Below are 20,490 nucleotides of genomic sequence, written 5' to 3' on the forward strand. Positions count from 1 at the left end.
TCTAGGGGTGTTTCATTTAGTTGGGAGTGTTGGGAAACACATTAGTGTTTCCACTAATGTGGAACTTAGTAAAATTTAATTTGATTAGTTGATTAGATATAGAATAGTAATTTTCTGCTGATGAAAATTAGGAATTTTTCAGATTTGTGTGTCCCTAGAGGTTTATGACTATTTTACACATTTTAGCTATCTCAGTTTATACAAAGTGCAGTCCAGGCCTATTTCCTACCCTTTTAGTTTTGGATAAATCCATAACCCTGGTTCCTTTTCAAAGTTTTATCTTGATCTTTTTTTTAAGACACAGTAAAACCAGAATAAATCCTTGTAATGTTCACACTTGTGTGAATATAAAATAATTTCTCTGTTTCGTACCAGGCTAAATTCATTTACATTATAGATCTAGCCCATCTTAATGGCAAAGGATTTAGTTAAATATAAAGTTAAAATTCAGTCTGGCTTGTTCATAATATAACTTTCTGTGGCTTCAAACTCCATTATTCAGTACACTGAGATTCTATGTCAATTTTGATTGTATAAGCAATATGGAAATGGTAATAAGGATAACATCTCACATTTGTTCAGTGCTTTAAAATATACTTTGTGCTTTCATTACACATTGTGTCTTATAGTCCTCCCAGTAAATATGCAAAATAAGTACGTGAAATTGTTATTTAGCTGATGAGGAACCTGACATTTGCAAAGATTCATAGACTAACCCAGCTTAAGGCCAGAATTTCACACTCCAACTTCAAAAATCTTTCCAGATAAACCTGCCACAAATAGAAGGGGACCTGAGTAATCAAATGACTCTTGCTATCCCAAATGAATTAGTAGAATAAGATATAAATAGTTACCAACATGTTTTTCTACAGTCACCAAAGAGTAAGAGATGTTTTTGTCCTCCATGTCCCTATGTGGTACATCGGCTCCACTGTGTAGATAAAGAATAGGAAGAGGTAGTCATGTGTTCCAGGTGATACAGCAGGAAGTTGGGGTAGAAGAACCAGCTATTTCATTCAGTGCTCTGCCTACTAGACTTGGGTCCTCTTTTTTCCCATGATGCTCTGGGGGAGTGAGCAGGGGAATCTGAGACACAGCAGAACTCCTGGTTGTTTGCTTTGTGACAGGTGCAGTTTGATGAACGAGAGGACACCAAGTCCTGCACCATTGTCATCAATGATGATGATGTGTTTGAGAACGTTGAGAGTTTCACCGTGGAGCTCAGCATGCCAGCATATGCCCTATTAGGGCAGTTCACCCAGGCGAAGGTCATTATCAATGACACTGAGGACGAGCCCACATTAGAGTTTGATAAGAAGACCTACCGTGTCAACGAGAGCGCTGGTTTTCTATTTGCACCTATCGAAAGAAAAGGTCTGTTGGTGCCAACGATGACAAGGAGTTATAACAATAGCTAGCATTTTTTGAGTCCATTCTATGTGCCAAGTGCTCATGTACCATACTAACTTCTGTGTGTTAGGTGCTTTACATGTATTAGTTTATTTAAATTCCCAGAACAACCCTAATAATGATCCTACCTGTAGTGAGTACTATCAGAAGGTTTCTCTGCTTAGTTCAAGTTGTTAGCACTCCCATTTATTCTTTAATGGGACTAGAAGACTGGTTATATTTGGCCTTGCAAATTATTCATGAATTTAGGATTCTTAATCAATCACCCAATCTATAAAATATTTAGTAGCCTTGGTCAAGGAGGGAAGTTTATAAGAACTGGCTTCTCATCTTAGTTTTGGAAGACAGAAATATATTTAAAGATTTTCCTACATGAGTGTCACGTATAGACCTCAGATGAGAAATAAACCATGTGTGAGAAATAAAGGGCAATGCTTGAGGGATTGAAAACAAAACAAAGATCATATGCATTTGTGATTATGCAATATTGAAACTTTAAAACTCACGGAAATTAAATCCTCATTCAAAGTCTGAACATGACTGTAAGAGATGATGTCAGGTTTTTTATTGAATCTGCTGACTGGGTATTCGTGTAACAAACACTATAGATAGCGCAAACCCTTGGTGACTTAGAAAACAAGCAAGCTCCATTGATTGCTCTGGGCCAGCAAGCCAGGCCCAGAACAGGCTGTCTTCCAAGGGATGTGGCAGCACTAATAAGTAAAGTCATTTGTACAGAGAGGCAAGTTTTATTTTGTTTTCTTTTTCTTTTTTTCATACAAGTTGATTTCTCCCTGGGAATTAAAGTGCAGAAGTTTATTCAGAAAGGCGGTGAACTGTGCTCAGAGCACTACCTTCGGGACACAGTTACCTTGCTACTTAAAGTACCAAATATGTCTCTTATCTTTCTACCCGCTGTGGTCTTAGATGGTGAGCAATGAGTTTGTGAATTAACAGAGCACAAAATTCACAGAATAGGAAATCCATTTTAAATTGTTAGGTGAAAATATCTGGGGTATATTAAATCCTCAAGTGGTTTATACTACAGGCTTAAGAAGCTGCAATGCAGGAAGGTTTCCTGTCTGAGTTTGAACAGAAGTAGTGATGGAATGTGTCAGAGGGAACCAAGCTTACCAAATTATCAGAGATTTTAAAATTTGAGAAGTGCTCATTCAAATGCTTTCGTTTTCTTACCATTTGTATTTCAGGGGATTCAAGCAGCATTGTATCTGCAATTTGCTACACAGTCCCTAAGTCAGCTATGGGAAGTAGCCTCTACGCTCTAGAATCAGGCTCTGATTTTAAATCTAGAGGGATGTCTCCTGACAGTCGTGTGATATTCGGGCCTGGTGTCACCATGTCCACCTGTGATGTCATGCTAATTGATGACAGTGAGTATGAAGAGGAAGAAGAGTTTGAGATTGTCCTGGCAGATGCTTCAGACAATGCCCGCATCGGAAGGGTGGCATCGGCCAAGGTGCTCATTAGTGGTCCCAATGATGCCTCCACTGTGTCCCTGGGCAACACGGCTTTCACTGTCAGCGAGGATGCAGGTAATAGAGAGCATCTCTGGGATTCCATCACCCATATCCTGATCCCTTTCTTGAACAATTTCCTCTTAGTTTTCAGAATGTCCTTAAGAGATTTGAGAATGCCATTCCTCAGTGACACCATTCACTGTCAGTAGGAGACATAATAATAGGCATTAAGACCAAGAATGGAAGGTAGTGAAGAATAGGGAATTCCATCCACTTTTCTTGCCCTGGTTACTGATGGTAGGGAGGGATCTGGCTTAGAGCTTCATTGGTTGATCTCTGTGGTCCGGAGGGAGGACATGGTGCTAAGCATTTTGGCCCCTGAAGGCAAGAAATGCGATCTGTTGAGGATGGAGATAAGTTATTTAGCATACTGCTAGCTGCCAGAACAAATAAATTCCAAAGTTTCAGTGTCCTAACCAATGAAACTTTCTCATTCGTATAATGCCCCAAAGCAGTCAGTGGGCAGATTTCTTCCACCCAGGCTCCTTCCCTCTTTTGGCCTCCAAAGTTCTCAAAGTCTTCTGCATGGTGCTAGCAGACATACTGCCAGAAGGAGCAGCAGCTGTGCTGAGCACCCACTGATCAGAGCCACATGGTCAAGGCCATTCACCTCTTTGAAGGTGATACTCTGAAGGATCATGGGAACTCATATTTTTGAGCACTTACTGAATGCCAGGCACCATGCCATCTGCATTCCGTGTATTCTCATTTAATCTTCTGTAGAAAAGAGAACATTAGATAGAAGAGCAAATGGAGGCTCAGAAAGGTGAAATAAAGCATCAAAGATCAGTAGCTAATATGGCAGAGCTGGGATTAGAACCTAGACCTTTCCTATACCATGTTTCCTCTCCTCTATACCAAATGCGCAGCCATGACTACTTGTCAGCTCGCAGCTTATTGACTAAAAAAATATGAGCAACGGGATTTTCACGTAGCTTTTCTCTGACCTTGGTTGTGAAAATCGCTAAAAATCTACATGTGTATCATTAGGACACTACAAAGTGTGATGTTACAGTGGACCAGAAGATGAGCTTCATTCCTAAGATAAGCAATAGCACATATGGTTTAAGTAATGATGTGTGCACCACTCAGATAAAATAGGGAAATCAACCCAGTTAGGAACATTTAATTAGAAACATTCAGCTTCAGGCCCCATAGAGTCCCCTAGCTGGTTCTTTCTTAATTGACTATTTTCTAGCTCATCCCTGAGGCCCTAGTCTCTGAGTTTCTTCTCTCAGAATAGGCTTGAGATGTTTTTCAATGGGCCCTCTCCACTTTGTTTTTCTCCTGTGAAGGGTGTCTTTCATGAAACCACAAAACCACTTTCCCCTAAGGGCTGTCTCTCCGGTACTACCTCCATGAAACCCTCCTCTAGGTCTGCTCTTGATCTTAGTGTCAGTAAAAACAGGGGTGGTGACACCTCACAGCCTTCCTCAGAGGGAACACAGGAGCATCACTGAAGTTGGATTAGACAAGTTCACAGGGTAAAGCTGCTATTGCTGTGAGGGAGAACATTGTTCTGAAAACCCACTGACTTCTGGCCCAAGACTGACCATTGACATCTCTATGGATCTCCATTTAGGTACAGTGAAGATTCCAGTTATCCGTCATGGGACTGACCTTTCTACCTTCACATCTGTCTGGTGTGCAACACGGCCCTCAGACCCAGCTTCCGCCACTCCAGGAGTTGACTATGTCCCCAGCTCTAGGAAGGTGGAGTTTGGGCCAGGTGTCACTGAGCAGGTGAGCACAGAGCAGCCAAAGGCCAGATGGGCCTGTTAATGTTGTCTCTGTTCCACTCTCCAAACTCTACGGAGGACTCTAAACCACCCTTGCCTTATTATTGTCTTCCCTTTCTTCACAAACACAAACATGCGAACAAGAGAATAAACCCAGCGAGATCTTCTACAGACTCTCCAAATGATATTGTCAGCATCTAACATCCATCACCACAGATTTAGGATAGGAACTACAGCCTGTTGATGTAAATATCTAGAGACAAAACACCTAAGGGTTTGTAATAGATTGTCATTTTATGGATAAAAAAAACTTACTGTATGACCACCGGAAAAAACAAGTTTCACCTCTGTCCTACCCTCCTGAAGGCAGATGGGTGTTGTGTGTTGGACATTCCATAGGTTTACTTTGATTTTTCTTCTTCTTATACTTAATATTGTTTGTTTAAATTGAGACATAATTGACATATAACATATTAGTTTCAGGTGTACAACATAATGATTCAGTGTCTGTATATATATTGCAAAATGATCACCGCAATAAGTCTAATTAACATCATGATTTTTCTTCTAGTATTGCACCTTGACTATCTTAGATGACACTCAGTATCCAGTAATTGAAGGGCTGGAGACATTTGTGGTTTTTCTCAGCTCAGCGCAAGGGGCCGAATTAACCAAACCCTTCCAGGCTGTCATTGCAATTAATGACACCTTCCAGGATGGTAAGATATTGGACCTGCCTGCTTGTGGCTCAGACTATATTTCTATTTCTTCCTTGCCTTCCAAGTATATGACACTGAAACTCATTCACATTTTCATTCAAGAAATGTGTGTGTGTATGTGTGCGCGCGCACTTGTTATGTACCTACTTTCACATAGAAATATGGGGGAGAAATAAGCATTCATGTTTCTGGTACTATGTTAGGCACAAAAAGATATATAAGCCTAGGGCCCTGTCCTCAAGAAGCTCACTGTCTAGTGAGGGGATCAGACCCTTAAACAGAAAAATTAGAATATATTATGATAAATGACCTAATAGTGCTATAAATCCAGTGCTAGGGAAGCAGAGGGGACTGAAGAGCAGCTATATGTGGAAGAATCATATATTTCACAAAGGATGTGATATTTAAACAGGGTTTTAGGGTATGATATGAGTTCATCTAATGGATAGTAAAATACAGTTTTGTCAAATGGAGAGATATAGTATATATATAATTTCAAAAGAAACATATTTGGAAAACAGTGAGATGCTTACTTTTGCCTTAAGCCTGGAAGAAGGGGAATAGGAGGAAATGGAAAGACAGGTTGGGACTCCATTTCATTTCCAGTTCTGAAAGGTCTTAAATTGCAACCTAAGGGACTTGTAAGCAGAGAGGAGCAGCAGATGCTTCTAAGCAGAGGAGTGGTGTGATCTTTGTTTGAGGAAATTGACACTGGCAGTCTGGTAGATGGCGTACAGGAAAGAATAGACAACAAGTATATGAACAGAATATCAGTCACCACTGAAATCTAACGGGAAGATGGCCAGAAAAGGATGATTGCTTCTTGGGAAGAGTTGATGAAATTTAGAATTGTCAGATTCTAGAGTTGGGTAAGAAGATCAGGTCAAACCTTTTACCTAAAGCAGAAGGACCCTCATTAACATCCCCAGTGGTTGACGATAGAGCCCATAATTAAATTCTTTCAGTGACTGAAAAGTCACCAGAAAAGGAACAGGCATCCCAGCAGGGTGATCCTTAACGCTTTCATTTATTTTCAAATTATTTATTTATTTATATAGTTTTAAAAATGACCCAGAAAAGGTATACTGTGAAAATGAAGTCTAACCTTCTACCCCTGTCTCCCAACCCTCTGATTGTTCTCCTAGAGACCAACCATTTTAACCAGTTTGTTGTTGCTGTTGTTGTGTGTATCCTTCAAGAGAAATATATATAATGCTTATGCATACATATAATGCACATATATGCATATGATTACATAATACATGTATAATGCAAATGTCCAAAATGATATCTTATTTTAGACCCAGGTTTATTCAGATCTAACTTACATAAATTAAAATTCACCCTCTTTAGTGGACAATTCTGTGAGTTTTGACAGATGCACGTAGTGGTGTGCCCACCCCAGCAATCTAAATGTGGAACAGTTTCAATACCCTACAGAATTCTCGTGTGCCCCTTTGTAGTCAGCCTCTTCTCCATCTCCAGCCCCGGCAAGCACTGCTGGTTTTTTGCCCAAACAGTTTTGCCATTTCCAGAATTTCATATAATTGGCATCATGTAATATAGCAACTTGTGTCCAGCTTCTTTCATTAGAAGATTGCACTGGAGAACCATCTGTGTTGTTACATATACACGTAGTTCATTTCCTTCGCTGCAGAGTGGTTTCCCATTATATAGATGAGCTACAGTTTGTTCATCCATTCACCTGTCCAATGACATTTCAGTTGTTTTCAGGAGTTGGCAGTTATGACTGGAGTGACTATAAATATTTGCATATTGCTTTTTGTATGAATATAGGTTTTTATTTCTCTGGGGTAAATACTTTGGAGTGGGGTGGCTGGATTTTATGGTGTTTGTTCAACGTGACAAGAAACTACCAGCCTGTTTTCCAAAGTGGTTGTAGCTATTTTGTGTTCCTACCAATGGTGTACGAGAATTCTGTCTGCTCATCAGCCTCACCAACATTTGGTGTTGTCAGCTTTCTGTGGGCTTTTTTTTAGTCATCCTAATAGATGTATAGTGATGTCTCATGGTTTGAAAGTCACTTCTCTAATGATTAATGACACTGAGATCTTTTCAGGTGCTTACTTGCCATCTATATATATCTTCTTTGGCAAAGTATTATTCAAATATTCCCCCATTTTTTTAATTGGGTTGTTTTTATAAAATTTGGACAAATATTTGTGTTTGGAAATATTTTCTCCCAATCCATTACTTGTTTTTTGTTCTTAACAATGTCTTTCAAAGGGCAGTAGTCTTTCATTTTGAAATAGTTCCATTTCTCAATAATTCTATTATGGATTGTGCTTTTAATGTTATATCTAAGAAATCTTTCCCTGACCCAAGGTTCTAAAGATTTTTTCCTGTGTTTTCTTCTGGAAGTTTTAGTTTTAAGTTTTTTACACTTAGGTCTGTGATTCATAAAATGGTAACTTTTTAACTGTGAACAAGATTATAATAATTATACTATTTTATATCATTTCATATGTTACCTCAGAGTTTACAGAGTGATGTACTAGACATTATCTCATAATTTCATGGTTTTATACTTGTTTCTATTCTGTAGATAAGGAGACTAGAATCAGAGGAGTGAACACCCCAAGTCTCATACAGAGAGGGACCAGCACGCATTCTAAGACTTTGGCTTGTCCATACCCTTTGCACTACGCTAAATAGTCCTATTTGGTGCAGCAGTAGAATCTGTGGGATATGTTTGTTTTTTTTTCCTTATTCACTGAAAAGAAGAAGGAAAGAAATTCAGTTATTTCCTTCATTTTTGAAAAGACTTCTAATTCTTTTGCATGAAAGCATCCTTCTGATGGAGTGGAAAGGGAATGCAAAATCAGAAGTCCTAAAATAAAATCCCAGCCCCACCATTTCCTTACTTTCTGGCCTTAGACTAGCAACATAAGGTTACTGAGCTTCATTTTGTTAATCTACAGATAATGAAAATACCTACCTTACAAGGTTATTGTAAGGATCAAATTAGATAAAGTATGTGAAAATAGCTAGCATGGTTCCTGGCACATAGTAGATTTTAATACATGTTAATTTCTTTTCTTCCTGATATATCAGTAATTTATCACACTTGCCAGTGGGACTCCAGTCATGTACACAAAACTCATTGCCTCAGATGAACAGAAAAGATTCCACTTGGATTTTTCTCCATATTTTATTGATGAACATTAGGGTTGCAAACTTAGAACATGAGCACATTAAAATATTTCTCATCTTTAAGGAAGTCTACAACAAACCATATTCAGTCAAGAATTTATCCCAGAGAAAGAAATCCCCAAACCTATTTCAGTAACCCATTGCAGTATTCAACACTTGTGTCTATTGGTTAGCCTTCTTCTTAGTAATCGCTAACTCTTGTTGAGTTTCTTCCATGTGCACATTGTAAGGTGGAAAGATCCTACCTTCTCTCTAATCTTTACAAGCTCTTCAACTAGTGAAACAGGTTGGACAATTTGTCCAAGATCAGCTGGAGAGGAGGCGGTGGGACCAGACTTAAAAGCTAGGTCTGTTCTATCCACGTCCAGTCTTCTGGTTTTATACTCTACTGTGCTGACTCTTCACCTTGCAGTTTTAGATGCTTGATGTCACTCAGTGTCCTTGTAAAGTCAACCTTCAGCCTTCCAAAGTGACCTTAGGTCTTTCATTCCACAGTGTGATCGCGGGCCCTTAAATCACCTAAGTAACTCATCTCAGAACATTTTCCTGTTTGCATTTTCCTCTTCTGCTCTGGTACCTGGAGTTAGACTTTGGTATGGACCTGAGGAATGCTGAGCAAGACAGGAAAGGCCTTGTATCCACGATCTCATCACACCCCTGGGTTTTCACTGCATCCTGCCTGCTCTAACTCGAGAGAACCAGAGGCAGGATTTCTCCTAAATCTCCAACCCAACCATTGCCCATAAAGAGGCACTCAAATTTCAGGGGGTGGCATTTGCACTTACTTTGTCAGTTACTGAGAAGATTAGTGGATAACAGCATTCCATGAGCATTTTCCATGCCTAAGTCTGGTGCCCAGCACTGTGCAGGTTACAATGGAATGGAGAGCAGAGTCCCACAGTCTGTTTCAGGACACAGGACTAACACAAGGAGGTAACTACAAACTGGGCTGTATGTGATGAAGGTGCTAAGAGTGCTGATAGTGTGAGATAGCTAGCGCAAGCCTGTGCACCCCCACGAGTGATCCCTATTTCCTGGCACGCACCCCATTGGTGTGGAAGGAGAGGAGCTCTACAGTCAGGCAGAACTGAGAACAGTGCTCCTACTTCCTGAGGGGATTGTAGTTGGGGTATTGAGAGGAGGACATGAAATGACGTGTGGAGCCCTTCACACCCTGCCTGACTTGGGCTGGGCCTTTCCTTTGTATGCCATAAACCCCCACGCACAAATCTGTTACTGAATATTGTCTTTCCATTGTTTCTTGCCTCATTCTCCCACCAGACGAGGGGCCCCATGAGGCAGGGACCATTCCCAGCACGGCAGGCACTCGTGAGACATGTTCACCCACTTCCCTTACTTCTCTTTCTCTCTCCCTCTTTTTCCAGATAGGGAAAGGAGTGAGGTTTACTGTCTTGTTAAAGAGAAAAAAAAAGGAGTCTTTTACAGCTCAAGAAGAATTTGGGATTGATTAATACATGACAAAACCCAAACATTACCACTTTTCACTTTTACCTCTCATCTGACTTGATGCCTGTTGGGCTAACAAGAGAAATCAATCCAAAGCTTTAGATAATCTTTTCATGAGCAAAAAAGCTTCCTTGCTTTTACCTGCCAACAAGTTTCCCTCTGTCCTTCTATGCTAGGTCATGTCATTGCCACCCACCTTTTAACAGTACAGACTGTTTTACTGGATGACAAAACCCTAAAGGATAAATGCTCGGGCTCTGATGCCAGAGTTGTTCATTATCCTCTAGGTGTGGTGGTCTTTTAAGAAGTGTCTGCTGGGTTTTTCTTTGGTAATAAGTGGTAACTGTTAGGTTTAGCTTAGATACCGAGTTTGCTCTGTTTTTGCTAATACCCGTGGTTCCGAGCAGTGGGCAGGTTGGAGGCAAACAGAGCTTCTTGTATATTGACTTGCAGAGTGCTTGGGTCCTTGTCTTTTGGGTCCTTCCTTTCAGGTTTGGCAGGGCATACGTGAGACATGGCAAGGAAATGGGGACGACAGCTTTAGAGTCAGTTTCTGCCACAAGAGACTTTGACATGTGACTGGAGGGCCTACCTCTTTGTGTTGCTCATTAAGAAATAAATAACCAGCGGGGTGCTTGGATGGCACAGTCAGTTGAGTGTCCGCCTCTTGGTTTTGGCTTGGGTCCTGATCTTGGGGTCATGGGATCAAGCCCCACGTCAGGCTCTGCACTCAGCAGGGTGTCTGCTTTAGTCTCTCTCTTCCTCTCCCCCTCCCTACTGCCTGCTCTCTCTCTCTCTCTCTCTCTCTCTCTTTCTCCAATAAATAAATATTTAAAAAAAAGAGGGGGCGCCTGGGTGGCTCAGTTGTTAGGTGTCTGCCTTCGGCTCAGGTCATGATCCCAGCGTCCTGGGATCGAGCCCCGCATTGGGCTCCCTGCTCAACGGGAAGCCTGCTTCTCCCTCTCCCTCTCCCACTCCCCCTGCTTGTGTTCCTGCTCTCGCTATCTCTCTCTCTCTGTCAAATAAATAAATAAATAAAAAGTGATTTTATAGCAGTAATCACAGACTGGGTGCCCCACTGGCCAAATTCAGCATGCAGATGTCTTTTGTTTGGCCCAAATAGTTTGGCCTCTATGGAACTTCTTTTCCCTGTTTTAACTGGTTGCTTTTTAAAAATTTAGCAGATACGACATAAAAATCCAGATTTCTGGCTTCATCTGAAAATAGGATGACCTGCCAACAAAACCCTGGAGCTGAGGGGTGACCCTCTTTAAAAAGGCCTGAGCTTTCTTCTTCACCGGTATCCCCACTTTTCCCTACTGTCTCCCTGGCCCCAGGACCAGTGTGAGTGGCCGTTTATTGTCAGGCTTACACTGCTCTTTTCCTTTTTGTAGCCTTAGAAGGAAAGTGAATTTTTTTTGCGTATTCAAGTCTCAATCAAAATTTTCCTTATACCTGGCCCATTTCTTTGTTTGCATTACTTATCTGCATTTGAGATGGGGACCACACCCTGAAGCTGGGAGACACAGGTGCAAAATTGATTTATTCTGTTTCATTAGAAGCACGCTCAACAATGGAAGCAGTTCCCTTGTCTTGAGAGCAACCATGCCTTGAAATCTGCTTACTGTCTCTGACTTGCCAGCCTGTGATGACGGCCCTTAGTAGACCTGTCCTGCCAAGTGGCTATTGAGGGCTGCGACCACCTCCCCTCTGCCTCCCACTAACAATGCCTCCATCTTTCCTTCTGCTCCCCCAGTGCCCAGCATGCAGTTTGCCAAGGATTTGCTCCTAGTGAAGGAGAAAGAGGGTGTCCTGCAGGTGCCCATCATTCGGAGTGGAGACCTGAGCTATGAGTCATCAGTGAGGTGCTATACCCAGGGCCATTCAGCTCAGGTCATGGAGGACTTTGAGGAGAGAAGAAATGCGGACTCTTCACGGATTACGTTTCTGAAAGGGGAGAAAGTAAGTGGATTCATGATGACTGAAAGATCAGACTCTCTTTTTCCTTGATGCCTTTACTATCTATAATGAAGTCGTTTAGACAAATTCCGCACATCCTAGGAATTCTTCTCCTGATTGATACTATTTATAATACTATCATCTGTCCCCTGTGGCTGTCTTCTTGGTCTCCTACTTACAACTAAATACATATATCATTGGTTGAGCTGGGAATTTAGATGACATGTAACATTTCTGGAATTCAGCAGAATCAAATGAATGAGGCTCCTCTTAATTTGCAACTACATTAGAGATGAACACTCTCCACCAATATTACCTAGAGGAGGACCCCGTCTCCGGGCAGCATAGATTCTAGTATAGAACCAATAGGATAGGCCCAAATAGGCAGACGCTGAGCGGATTCAAGCCAGGAGAGTGTTCTCTGCTTAGCAATTACATGAAAAGTGATGCGTACGGGCACAGGAACTCCTGAGAAACTCCAGTTGGTAAGTATGGCTACATTGGAATCAAAGCCTGCAACCTCAGCGTATGTCAGAAGTATATGTATACTGAATGAGAACCACATTTCCCCATTTTTGGATTTCAGTGTCAGATAACTGAGTCGCTTGTACCCTCTTGAGTCAAAACACACAGTCCCCTTAGTCATTTCAAGTCCCTTCTCTTACTTTGTTTTATTTTATGCCTATTCCCCAGCCACATTTCATTCCCCATCTCAGAACTCATCAATCTGTTGTATTTAATGAATATGCCTTAATTTGTATTTCTTCTTTTAAAATGCTCGTTGTTTTGTATGCAAATTTTAATTTATAAAACTACTGTGTTACATCTTTTTCAAACTTTTACTCTGTTTACTCAGTAAACATCATTTATGTGTACATCGAATCTGTTGCTGAGATAGTGCATAATATTTCATGATGGGTAATTAGTACATTATAACCATCCACTCTTAGCAGTAGACAGTGAGGAACCTCAGAGATTAGCGCCCAGTCACCTCCTAACACTCTGCCCCCCCAAATAATGCTGCAGTGCACATCCTCGTACATGTCCACTTACAGACCTGAGTGGGAATTTCTTTGGATATACACTCGGCAGCAAAACTGCTGGACCAAAGGCCACAGATGTGCTTAATTTGAAAAAATAGTGTCAGAACACTTTCCAGAAAGTCACTAGCAGTTCCATGAAGGTTGTTATAATCCTATATCCTCTCCAACACTTAGCATTACTCATCTTTTGGATTTTTGCTAATCTATGTATAAAGTTATATCTCGTTTTAATGTGCATTTTTCCAATTACTACCAGTATGTATGCTTGTTAGTTTATTGGGTTTCCTCTTATGTAAATTATTTTTATCCTTTGTTCCTTATTATTGTATTGCTGTCTTTTTCTTACTGATTTGCAGTCTTTCTTGTATATTCTGAATATTAATTCCTTGCCAGTTGTAGACATTTTAGATATTGTAAAAGAATTTTTGCCTTCTGTCACTTATCTGTTACCTTTGATCATAGTGTTCTTAGTTGAACAGAGTTTTCAATTCTGGTATAGTCAACATACCAGGTGTTCGCCCTGTGATTAGTCTTCTTAAAGTTTAGCATTAGAAGATCTTACCCATCTTCTAATGGGTAAGTCACAGCAGATTCTTCCTCTGTTCATCTTTACTACCAAAAAAAAGTGATAGCTTCCTTCTTTGAAACTCTTGGTCTTTTATACATTCATGACTCACAGAAGCCCTGTCTTAGTTATATATTTTATGGGAATTTTACTGGTGGCAGGTTGAAACATGTGTTTAAAAACATACACAGATACTCCAGATACAATCTTCAGCTTTGAGTCTACATGTCTGTATTTGTTTTAAGTTCAAAAGAGGACTCTCTGCTTATCCAAGAGACGGTTTATAATTTAATAAAATTACAAAGAAAATACAGTCTAATCATCTATATGTTACCCACATGACAACCTATCATTCTTCATAAGCACATTTTGGAATCTTCATTTTCTCTGGCTTAATAAGCAGTTTGTCTTTGAAACTTGTGATTCACTAGAATGTCCTTTTTCAAAAGATATCCTGAAGAGTCACTACTAAATTCATGTTTTCTATCAAGAAAAAAAAGGGACGTCCTCAGGGCCTTAAAACCTGGTTAGCAAGCTACCTATAAACTTTCACAGGATAGTCTCCTTCCATTTAGTATGACTTCAGAAGTATGAGAGTGGAACTTCTCTATACCCACAGATCCTTTGCAATACAGTAGTAGAGTGGACTTAAAATGGTTTAGCTAAAGATCATCCCACTTCACATCACATGACTCTACTGTTGAGGTTACTGTGTCATCTAAAATGTTTTGGCCTTATTTTATGTTTTCTTAAGAATACAGTCCTCAGTAGAGAATAATCTGTGTGGGAAGCACTTGATTTCTTTCTGTTAAACAGGGATTTAGATTGCATTCACAGACTTTCGGAACTCAGCAGTGTTCAGATGAGACACCATTTGGCAGCATATTTGAGAGTTCTGCAGCACTGAAAGGTATCTTCAACCTAACAAGAAGCCTTTCTGAGTTCCTTCTAAAACTCTTCAGTTTTTACCAAGGGAATGGACCATTGTTTAGCTCTCTCCAGGAAGCCTAATCCATATGTTAACCCCCAGCATCAGAAATTTATCTTTCATAATGTGTATCTATGCATTGGTCTGATCAGGGAAAGTGCACAAATTTCCTACAGGTGCGTTGGAGTGGGTTGTTTTATGATCTTGTTTTTCATAACCCACGACCAATCATTCAGAGTGGTTTGGAACGTTCTAATACAAGGCTCCATAGATAGCTATGTCCCTGTCAGGCATGAACTGTTAGATTTAAACATTCTGTTTTACAAATGAAATGGTTCGGATTCTTTTGAATTTATGTTGACTCTTTGATGCTGCAAAGAAGAAAAATCATTTTTTAGGAAAAGCAAGAAAATTACTGATTTTTCAGTGCAAATTTTAATCTATCTTATGACATCGGCTCTAGATGAAGAACTGTACTGTCTCTATCCATGATGACTCCATGTTTGAGCCTGAGGAACAATTCAGGGTCTACCTCAGCCATCCTCTTGGAAACCACTGGAGTGGAGCCAGAATTGGAAAGAATAACATGGCCACCATCACCATATCCAATGATGAAGATGGTAACAGAAGATAATTGTCTTTAGTTACTCTTTGGTTGATAGAACATGAACTGATGTTTTACTAACAATGTAATTATAGGTGTTTTTTAAAATGAAAGTGCTATAAAAGTGCCTACTGATAACAATCTCAGAGTATTTATATAAACTGTTGGCAGCAAGTGATCATCCTCTACAGAGTTCCAATAAGTTTATAGGTGTGCTTAATCTCATTATTCCCTACCACATTGCCAAGAGATAAGGAATGAGTATGGTTACAAGCTAGGACAGAGATGCTAAGGACAGAGAATAAAACCTATATAAGTCTCTGCAGTTCAGGAGCCAGACTGGAAATAGCTGTTTTTATGTTACTGTAGACCAAGAACTATACTAAGCATATTATATTACCTTTTTTTTTTTAAAGATTTTATTTATTCATTTGAAGAAAGAGACACAGCGAGAGAGGGAACACAAGCAGGGGGATTGGGGGAGGGAGAAGCAGGCTTCCCGCTCAGCAGGGAGCCTGATGTGGGGCTTGATCCCAGGACCCTGGGATCATGACCTGAGTCGAAGGCAGATGCTTAACGACTGAGCCATCCAGGTGCCCCAGCATATTATATTATCTTATTTCATTTAATCCTGATGGTAATCCCTTGAGGTAGGTGTTATAATCCCTATATTATAGGTGAAGAAATTGAGCCTCAGCAAATTTATATAATTTATGCTCTTAGTTATAAGCTGTAAGCAGCAAAACAAGTTGTAATCCTTATTTTATCAGATTCTAGAATCTACATGAGAGTTAGTGAGACTCTCAGAGTTTCTGATATAAAATGGGGGACAAACTGGGACATTGGTTAAAATAAGAAAAGCTGTCCCTGAAGCTGAATTAGTCCTTTACCCAAGGACTTGGGTTCAGATCCTGAAGTGAACCTCTCCTGGTCACACAGAAACCCAATGATTGAAGCTCAAGACAGGTAATAAGTGACTCTCCTAACTTCCAAAGAGCGTTCATTAAAAACTACGAAGTCTCCAAGGAAGCTTATCTTCTACAATTAGGAAGAGTTGATTTTCTGAGAGGGAAAGGGAAATGAACAGAGACTCTAGAAATTTCTGCAAAATATTATAGTATATTATTAGAAATGGTATAAAATTTGTAATTGCTCTCAATTTTCTGATTTTTTATCTCGCTCTACCCACCACTACCACCTCACCCTTCCCCGTGAGAATATAATGGAAAAGAAGGCACAATTTGAAATTTTTATAAAAACCAACATATTAATCACTTCATAGCAATGAGAATAGTACCTCAAACCAGATTGTGTTAGGAAGTCTTGTGTTCTTCATTAAAACTACTCATTTTTAACTAAATAACCTGTGAGAAGTTAGGAAAATTTAAGGATGGGAGATGTGAGGGCTGTGGAAAGAAGGACCCAGAAGATCAGAGATGGGAGATGGACTTGGAAAGTTTAGGTAGTGTATAAATGAGATAAATTATAAAGCTGAGAAATTCATATCTCATAAATGAAAAAGTTGATTCATGCAATTGGTCGATAAGTATTTATCAAGGGCTTACTCTGTCTCAGTCCCTTGATAAAGTATGTGAATTTAAAACATTTTGTGAGCTGTAATGCCCAGATGGAAACGTGGACATCATGCATTTCAACGTGCTTAAAAATATTTCCCTCACTATTGTTTTTAATAAGAAATCTGTGAGAAACAACTCCTGTAGAATCATAAATAAGTGCCTTTTCCAAAGCTTTGCTGAAGGGTTAAAAACTGATTGATTTTTATGACTGCAAGCCATTTTACCTTTGTATTGCTTACTAATGTGGAAAACTCCCTCTTGTCTTTATAAGGTGTTTTCAGGGGAGTGGAATCCTTTGTGCTTTCCTAACTTGCTCTTGTTTTTCTAATCCTGTTTCCTTAGCCCCTACCATTGAGTTTGAAGAAGCTGCATACCAAGTCCGGGAACCCTCGGGGCCAGATGCTGTAGCCCTCCTGAACATCAAGGTGATCCGCCGAGGGGATCAGAACAGGACGTCCAAGATTCGCTGCAGCACACGGGATGGGTCTGCCCAGTCCGGGGTGGATTATTACCCAAAGAGCAGAGTCTTGAAGTTTAGTCCCGGTAATTGAATGCCAACCCTAATCTGTGGGTTTTACTTAATAGAGAGGCAAATATCTTGTATTTGAAGAAAGGAATGAGCAGAAAAATAAAAGAGGAAAACAGTAGTACTTACTAAGCATGAAGTACTTATTAAGCACACATTTGATACTACAGAAATCTTTAAAATTTTTAGTTGGTAAAAATGGCATTGAGAAAGAACAAAAGTAGGTCCCTTACTTCAGAACATCCTTGGCATTTGGGCTCATTTAAAAGGATTTTTTGGTTGTTGTTAGCCTATGATTTGGTTGAGTCAGATGCATTTGATTTTAAAAGAATAAACATGACTACTATCGTTCAGTAAAACATGGGTACAAACCACTGTGCTGGGCCCTTCAGGGATTACTCAAATCCAGAAGGCACAATCTCTGTGCTCCAGTGATTTAACATCTGCTAGGAGACAGGATACCCTGTTATGAGGTTTCCAAAAAAGGTTTATTCTAGAGGGAACTATGGAGATGAGTCAGAGAAGAGAGAAAGGTGGGATTCAGGTCGCAGCTATCTGTTTAACTATCTTATGTAGTAATTTGGTGGGAGAAATTAGACAGAGAAGGACTTGAATTGTATGCTAGATTTTTTTCACAGAACTTTCTGGAGCAATATAAAGCAAAAAGACTGGTGTAGATCCTGGCACCATTTGTGAGATAGCCAGAAATGGGCAACAGTGGTAGAAGGCCTTTCCAGAGATGTCTTGGCAAGTGGGGGGAGGAAGTGACTTCCTCAGAAATGAGAGGGGAGGGATCTCTGATGTCTCTCATTCCACTGGAGTTTTAAAGGGCTTTTGGCTGCATCCCATGTGCATCTGGTTAGTGTTTGCCAGAAGGGTAGATGCCCTTCCTCCGCCTCCACACAAGGACTGTTCTTCCATATGTCTTTACTTTTTCCTTTTCTGCTAAGGATCTGGAGAAAAGATAGGTCTTGGAAGTAGGTGTTTGTAGGAGAGGAAGAAGGGAAACTTAACTGCCACCAGGGATGCTTACACCCCCAGAGAATCATTTTACAGAAAAGGAAGGCAGTTCCTAAGGCTCTGACCCTCCTCCTTCCAAGCTGCCAAACCCTTACGCTACTGTCTTTGCGGGGATGGCCTGGTAGGAAGGCTTCGAGATCCTGGTTCTCGGGACAGTTCTGAGGGGTGTCCATGTGTGCAAGCACTCACAGCCACACAGGAGCTCATGCCTGAGTGTAAAGGGAAAGAAAAATTAAGCAAAAAAACTCATAAGCAGGGTGAAGTGTATTTTGGATCATAGATTTTTATTACTACTAGCTCATGTCAGGCAGGGGCCATTAATCCTCATACGGTGTTGAATAGTAAATCTACAAAACTGAGCCTCTACCACAGGTGGAATTTGGTCTATAAAATAGCTCTTTCTCACTGGAGTTAGGACTAAAGTGATTAGCAGCCCCTGTATTTATAGAAAAACCTCTAAAAGGAAAGGGCATATTTTAACATGAAATCTCAGCAGTGCCAAACTGCAGTGTCTGAGGTCGATCACCTAATGAGAACCTTTGCTCTCTTTGTGTTCTGTCCTTGGTGAAGGTGTGGATCATATCTTTTTTAAAGTCGAGATCCTATCCAATGAAGACCGGGAATGGCATGAATCTTTCTCCCTAGTCCTTGGCCCAGATGACCCAGTGGAAGCAGTTCTTGGTGATGTGACCACTGCCACGGTGACGATTCTAGACCAGGAGGCAGCAGGGAGTCTCATATTGCCAGCACCACCCATCGTGAGTTGCTTGACCCAAAAGGATCGCTGCTTTTATGTCCTAGTGACTAGCAGATGATAACTTGAGAGAAGTAGGCCTTCTGGTGCTGTACTTCTTCCTTCTTCTAACATGGTGGTTCTCAACCAGGACCCATCTTGTCCTTTCCTTCCCAAATCCCCTCCCTGTGTGCCACCACCTCCAGGGGACATCTGGCAATGTCTAGTGACATTTTTGGTTGTTACAACTGTCACACTAGGTGCTATTAGTGTCTAGTGGGTAGAAGGCAGGGACGCTGCTGAACATCCTACAATACACAGGACAGCCCCAACAACAAAGAATTATTTGGCACAAATGTCAATAGCACTGAGGATGAGAAACCCTGTTCTAACATAAGAGTAAGACCAAGCCATGTTGATGCCTTAGTCTGATGAACATGGGATATAATACAATTGATCTTCTCATTTCGTCGGTGGGACCTAGAAGAAGGGGGGAAAAAGTAATGCTACCCCGTATCTATTACCCTCCATACTTGCCACGTGCATAGAGTTAAGTATTTGCAACAGTGTAGTACCCAGTCTCTCAATTTGGGCACGTACAGAATGAATGCCCTGACTTTACAATTAGGAGGAAAGTGCCTGGAGGTTGACAAGGGAAATTGAACCCATAATAATGAAGCAGTCAGAATAAGTCTTCTAACCTCCCCGGGCTAGTCTCGTATAGTAGAAGGATCTTTCCAAAATGTGTCTCTTATTCAACCATGGAAGGAATACGCTACCTTTATTTACTTTTGTTTTGCCAAATATACTACTGCATATCATTAATAATTTAATACAACTTTATTTATTTTTTCTTAATGTAACTTTAAACTAGTAACTGTTATTCATGATATATCTTTGGTTACTGTGTGCATAAAAATAAAAGTATTTTTCACATGAGTGATAGAGCTCTGATTTAGGAATAAGAATAACAAGATACTAAAGCTTTTAGCTCAGACAGATGGAGGGTCTTCTTCACCACTAAAGATCTGTAGTATCTTTTAAGGATGCCTGGCAAAGCACTATGAAAACTTCCGTTATATTTTCTTTTTCATTATATTTTAAAGAATCCCTAGCAGTTAAGGGATCTTGTGAATCTCTAGGGAGGGGAGCCTTAGTTCTCTGAGCCTCCCAACACCCAACCCAGTCTGAAGCTTTGTTGCTCCTTTGCAGGTTGTCACACTTGCTGACTATGACCATGTAGAAGAAGTTACCAAGGAAGGAGTCAAGAAATCCCCGTCCCCAGGCTACCCGCTGGTTTGTGTTACCCCCTGTGACTCTCATTTCCCCAAGTACACCATCATGAAGGAGCGTTGCAGCGAGGCTGGTATCAACCAAACATCAGTGCAGTTCAGCTGGGAAGTGGCCACCCCCACTGACGGCAATGGGGCCCGGTCGCCCTTTGAGACCATCACTGACAACACACCATTCACCAGTGTCAACCACATG

The 20,490-nt window shown here is 40.5% G+C and overlaps 1 protein-coding gene across 3 annotated transcripts in view; it reads left to right on the forward strand.

Annotated features, from left to right (window-relative positions):
- FRAS1 (Fraser extracellular matrix complex subunit 1) overlaps positions 1–20,490 on the forward strand; it is a 404,840-nt gene that overhangs the window by 349,713 nt on the left and 34,637 nt on the right. For all 3 annotated transcript variants that reach the window (XM_025887777.2, XM_073891815.1, XM_073891816.1), the window contains 9 exons: positions 1,128–1,374; positions 2,619–2,963; positions 4,531–4,691; positions 5,259–5,406; positions 11,804–12,009; positions 15,006–15,162; positions 17,066–17,266; positions 18,840–19,027; positions 20,215–20,490. In XM_025887777.2, the coding sequence (XP_025743562.1) occupies positions 1,128–1,374; positions 2,619–2,963; positions 4,531–4,691; positions 5,259–5,406; positions 11,804–12,009; positions 15,006–15,162; positions 17,066–17,266; positions 18,840–19,027; positions 20,215–20,490 (1,929 nt within the window). The remainder of the gene's footprint in view (positions 1–1,127; positions 1,375–2,618; positions 2,964–4,530; positions 4,692–5,258; positions 5,407–11,803; positions 12,010–15,005; positions 15,163–17,065; positions 17,267–18,839; positions 19,028–20,214) is intronic.

This window comes from Callorhinus ursinus, unplaced genomic scaffold (assembly GCF_003265705.2).
Source record: "Callorhinus ursinus isolate GAN/ISIS: 27379988/994484 unplaced genomic scaffold, GSC_fseal_2.0 scaffold4, whole genome shotgun sequence".
NCBI classification, from domain to species: Eukaryota; Metazoa; Chordata; class Mammalia; order Carnivora; family Otariidae; genus Callorhinus; species Callorhinus ursinus.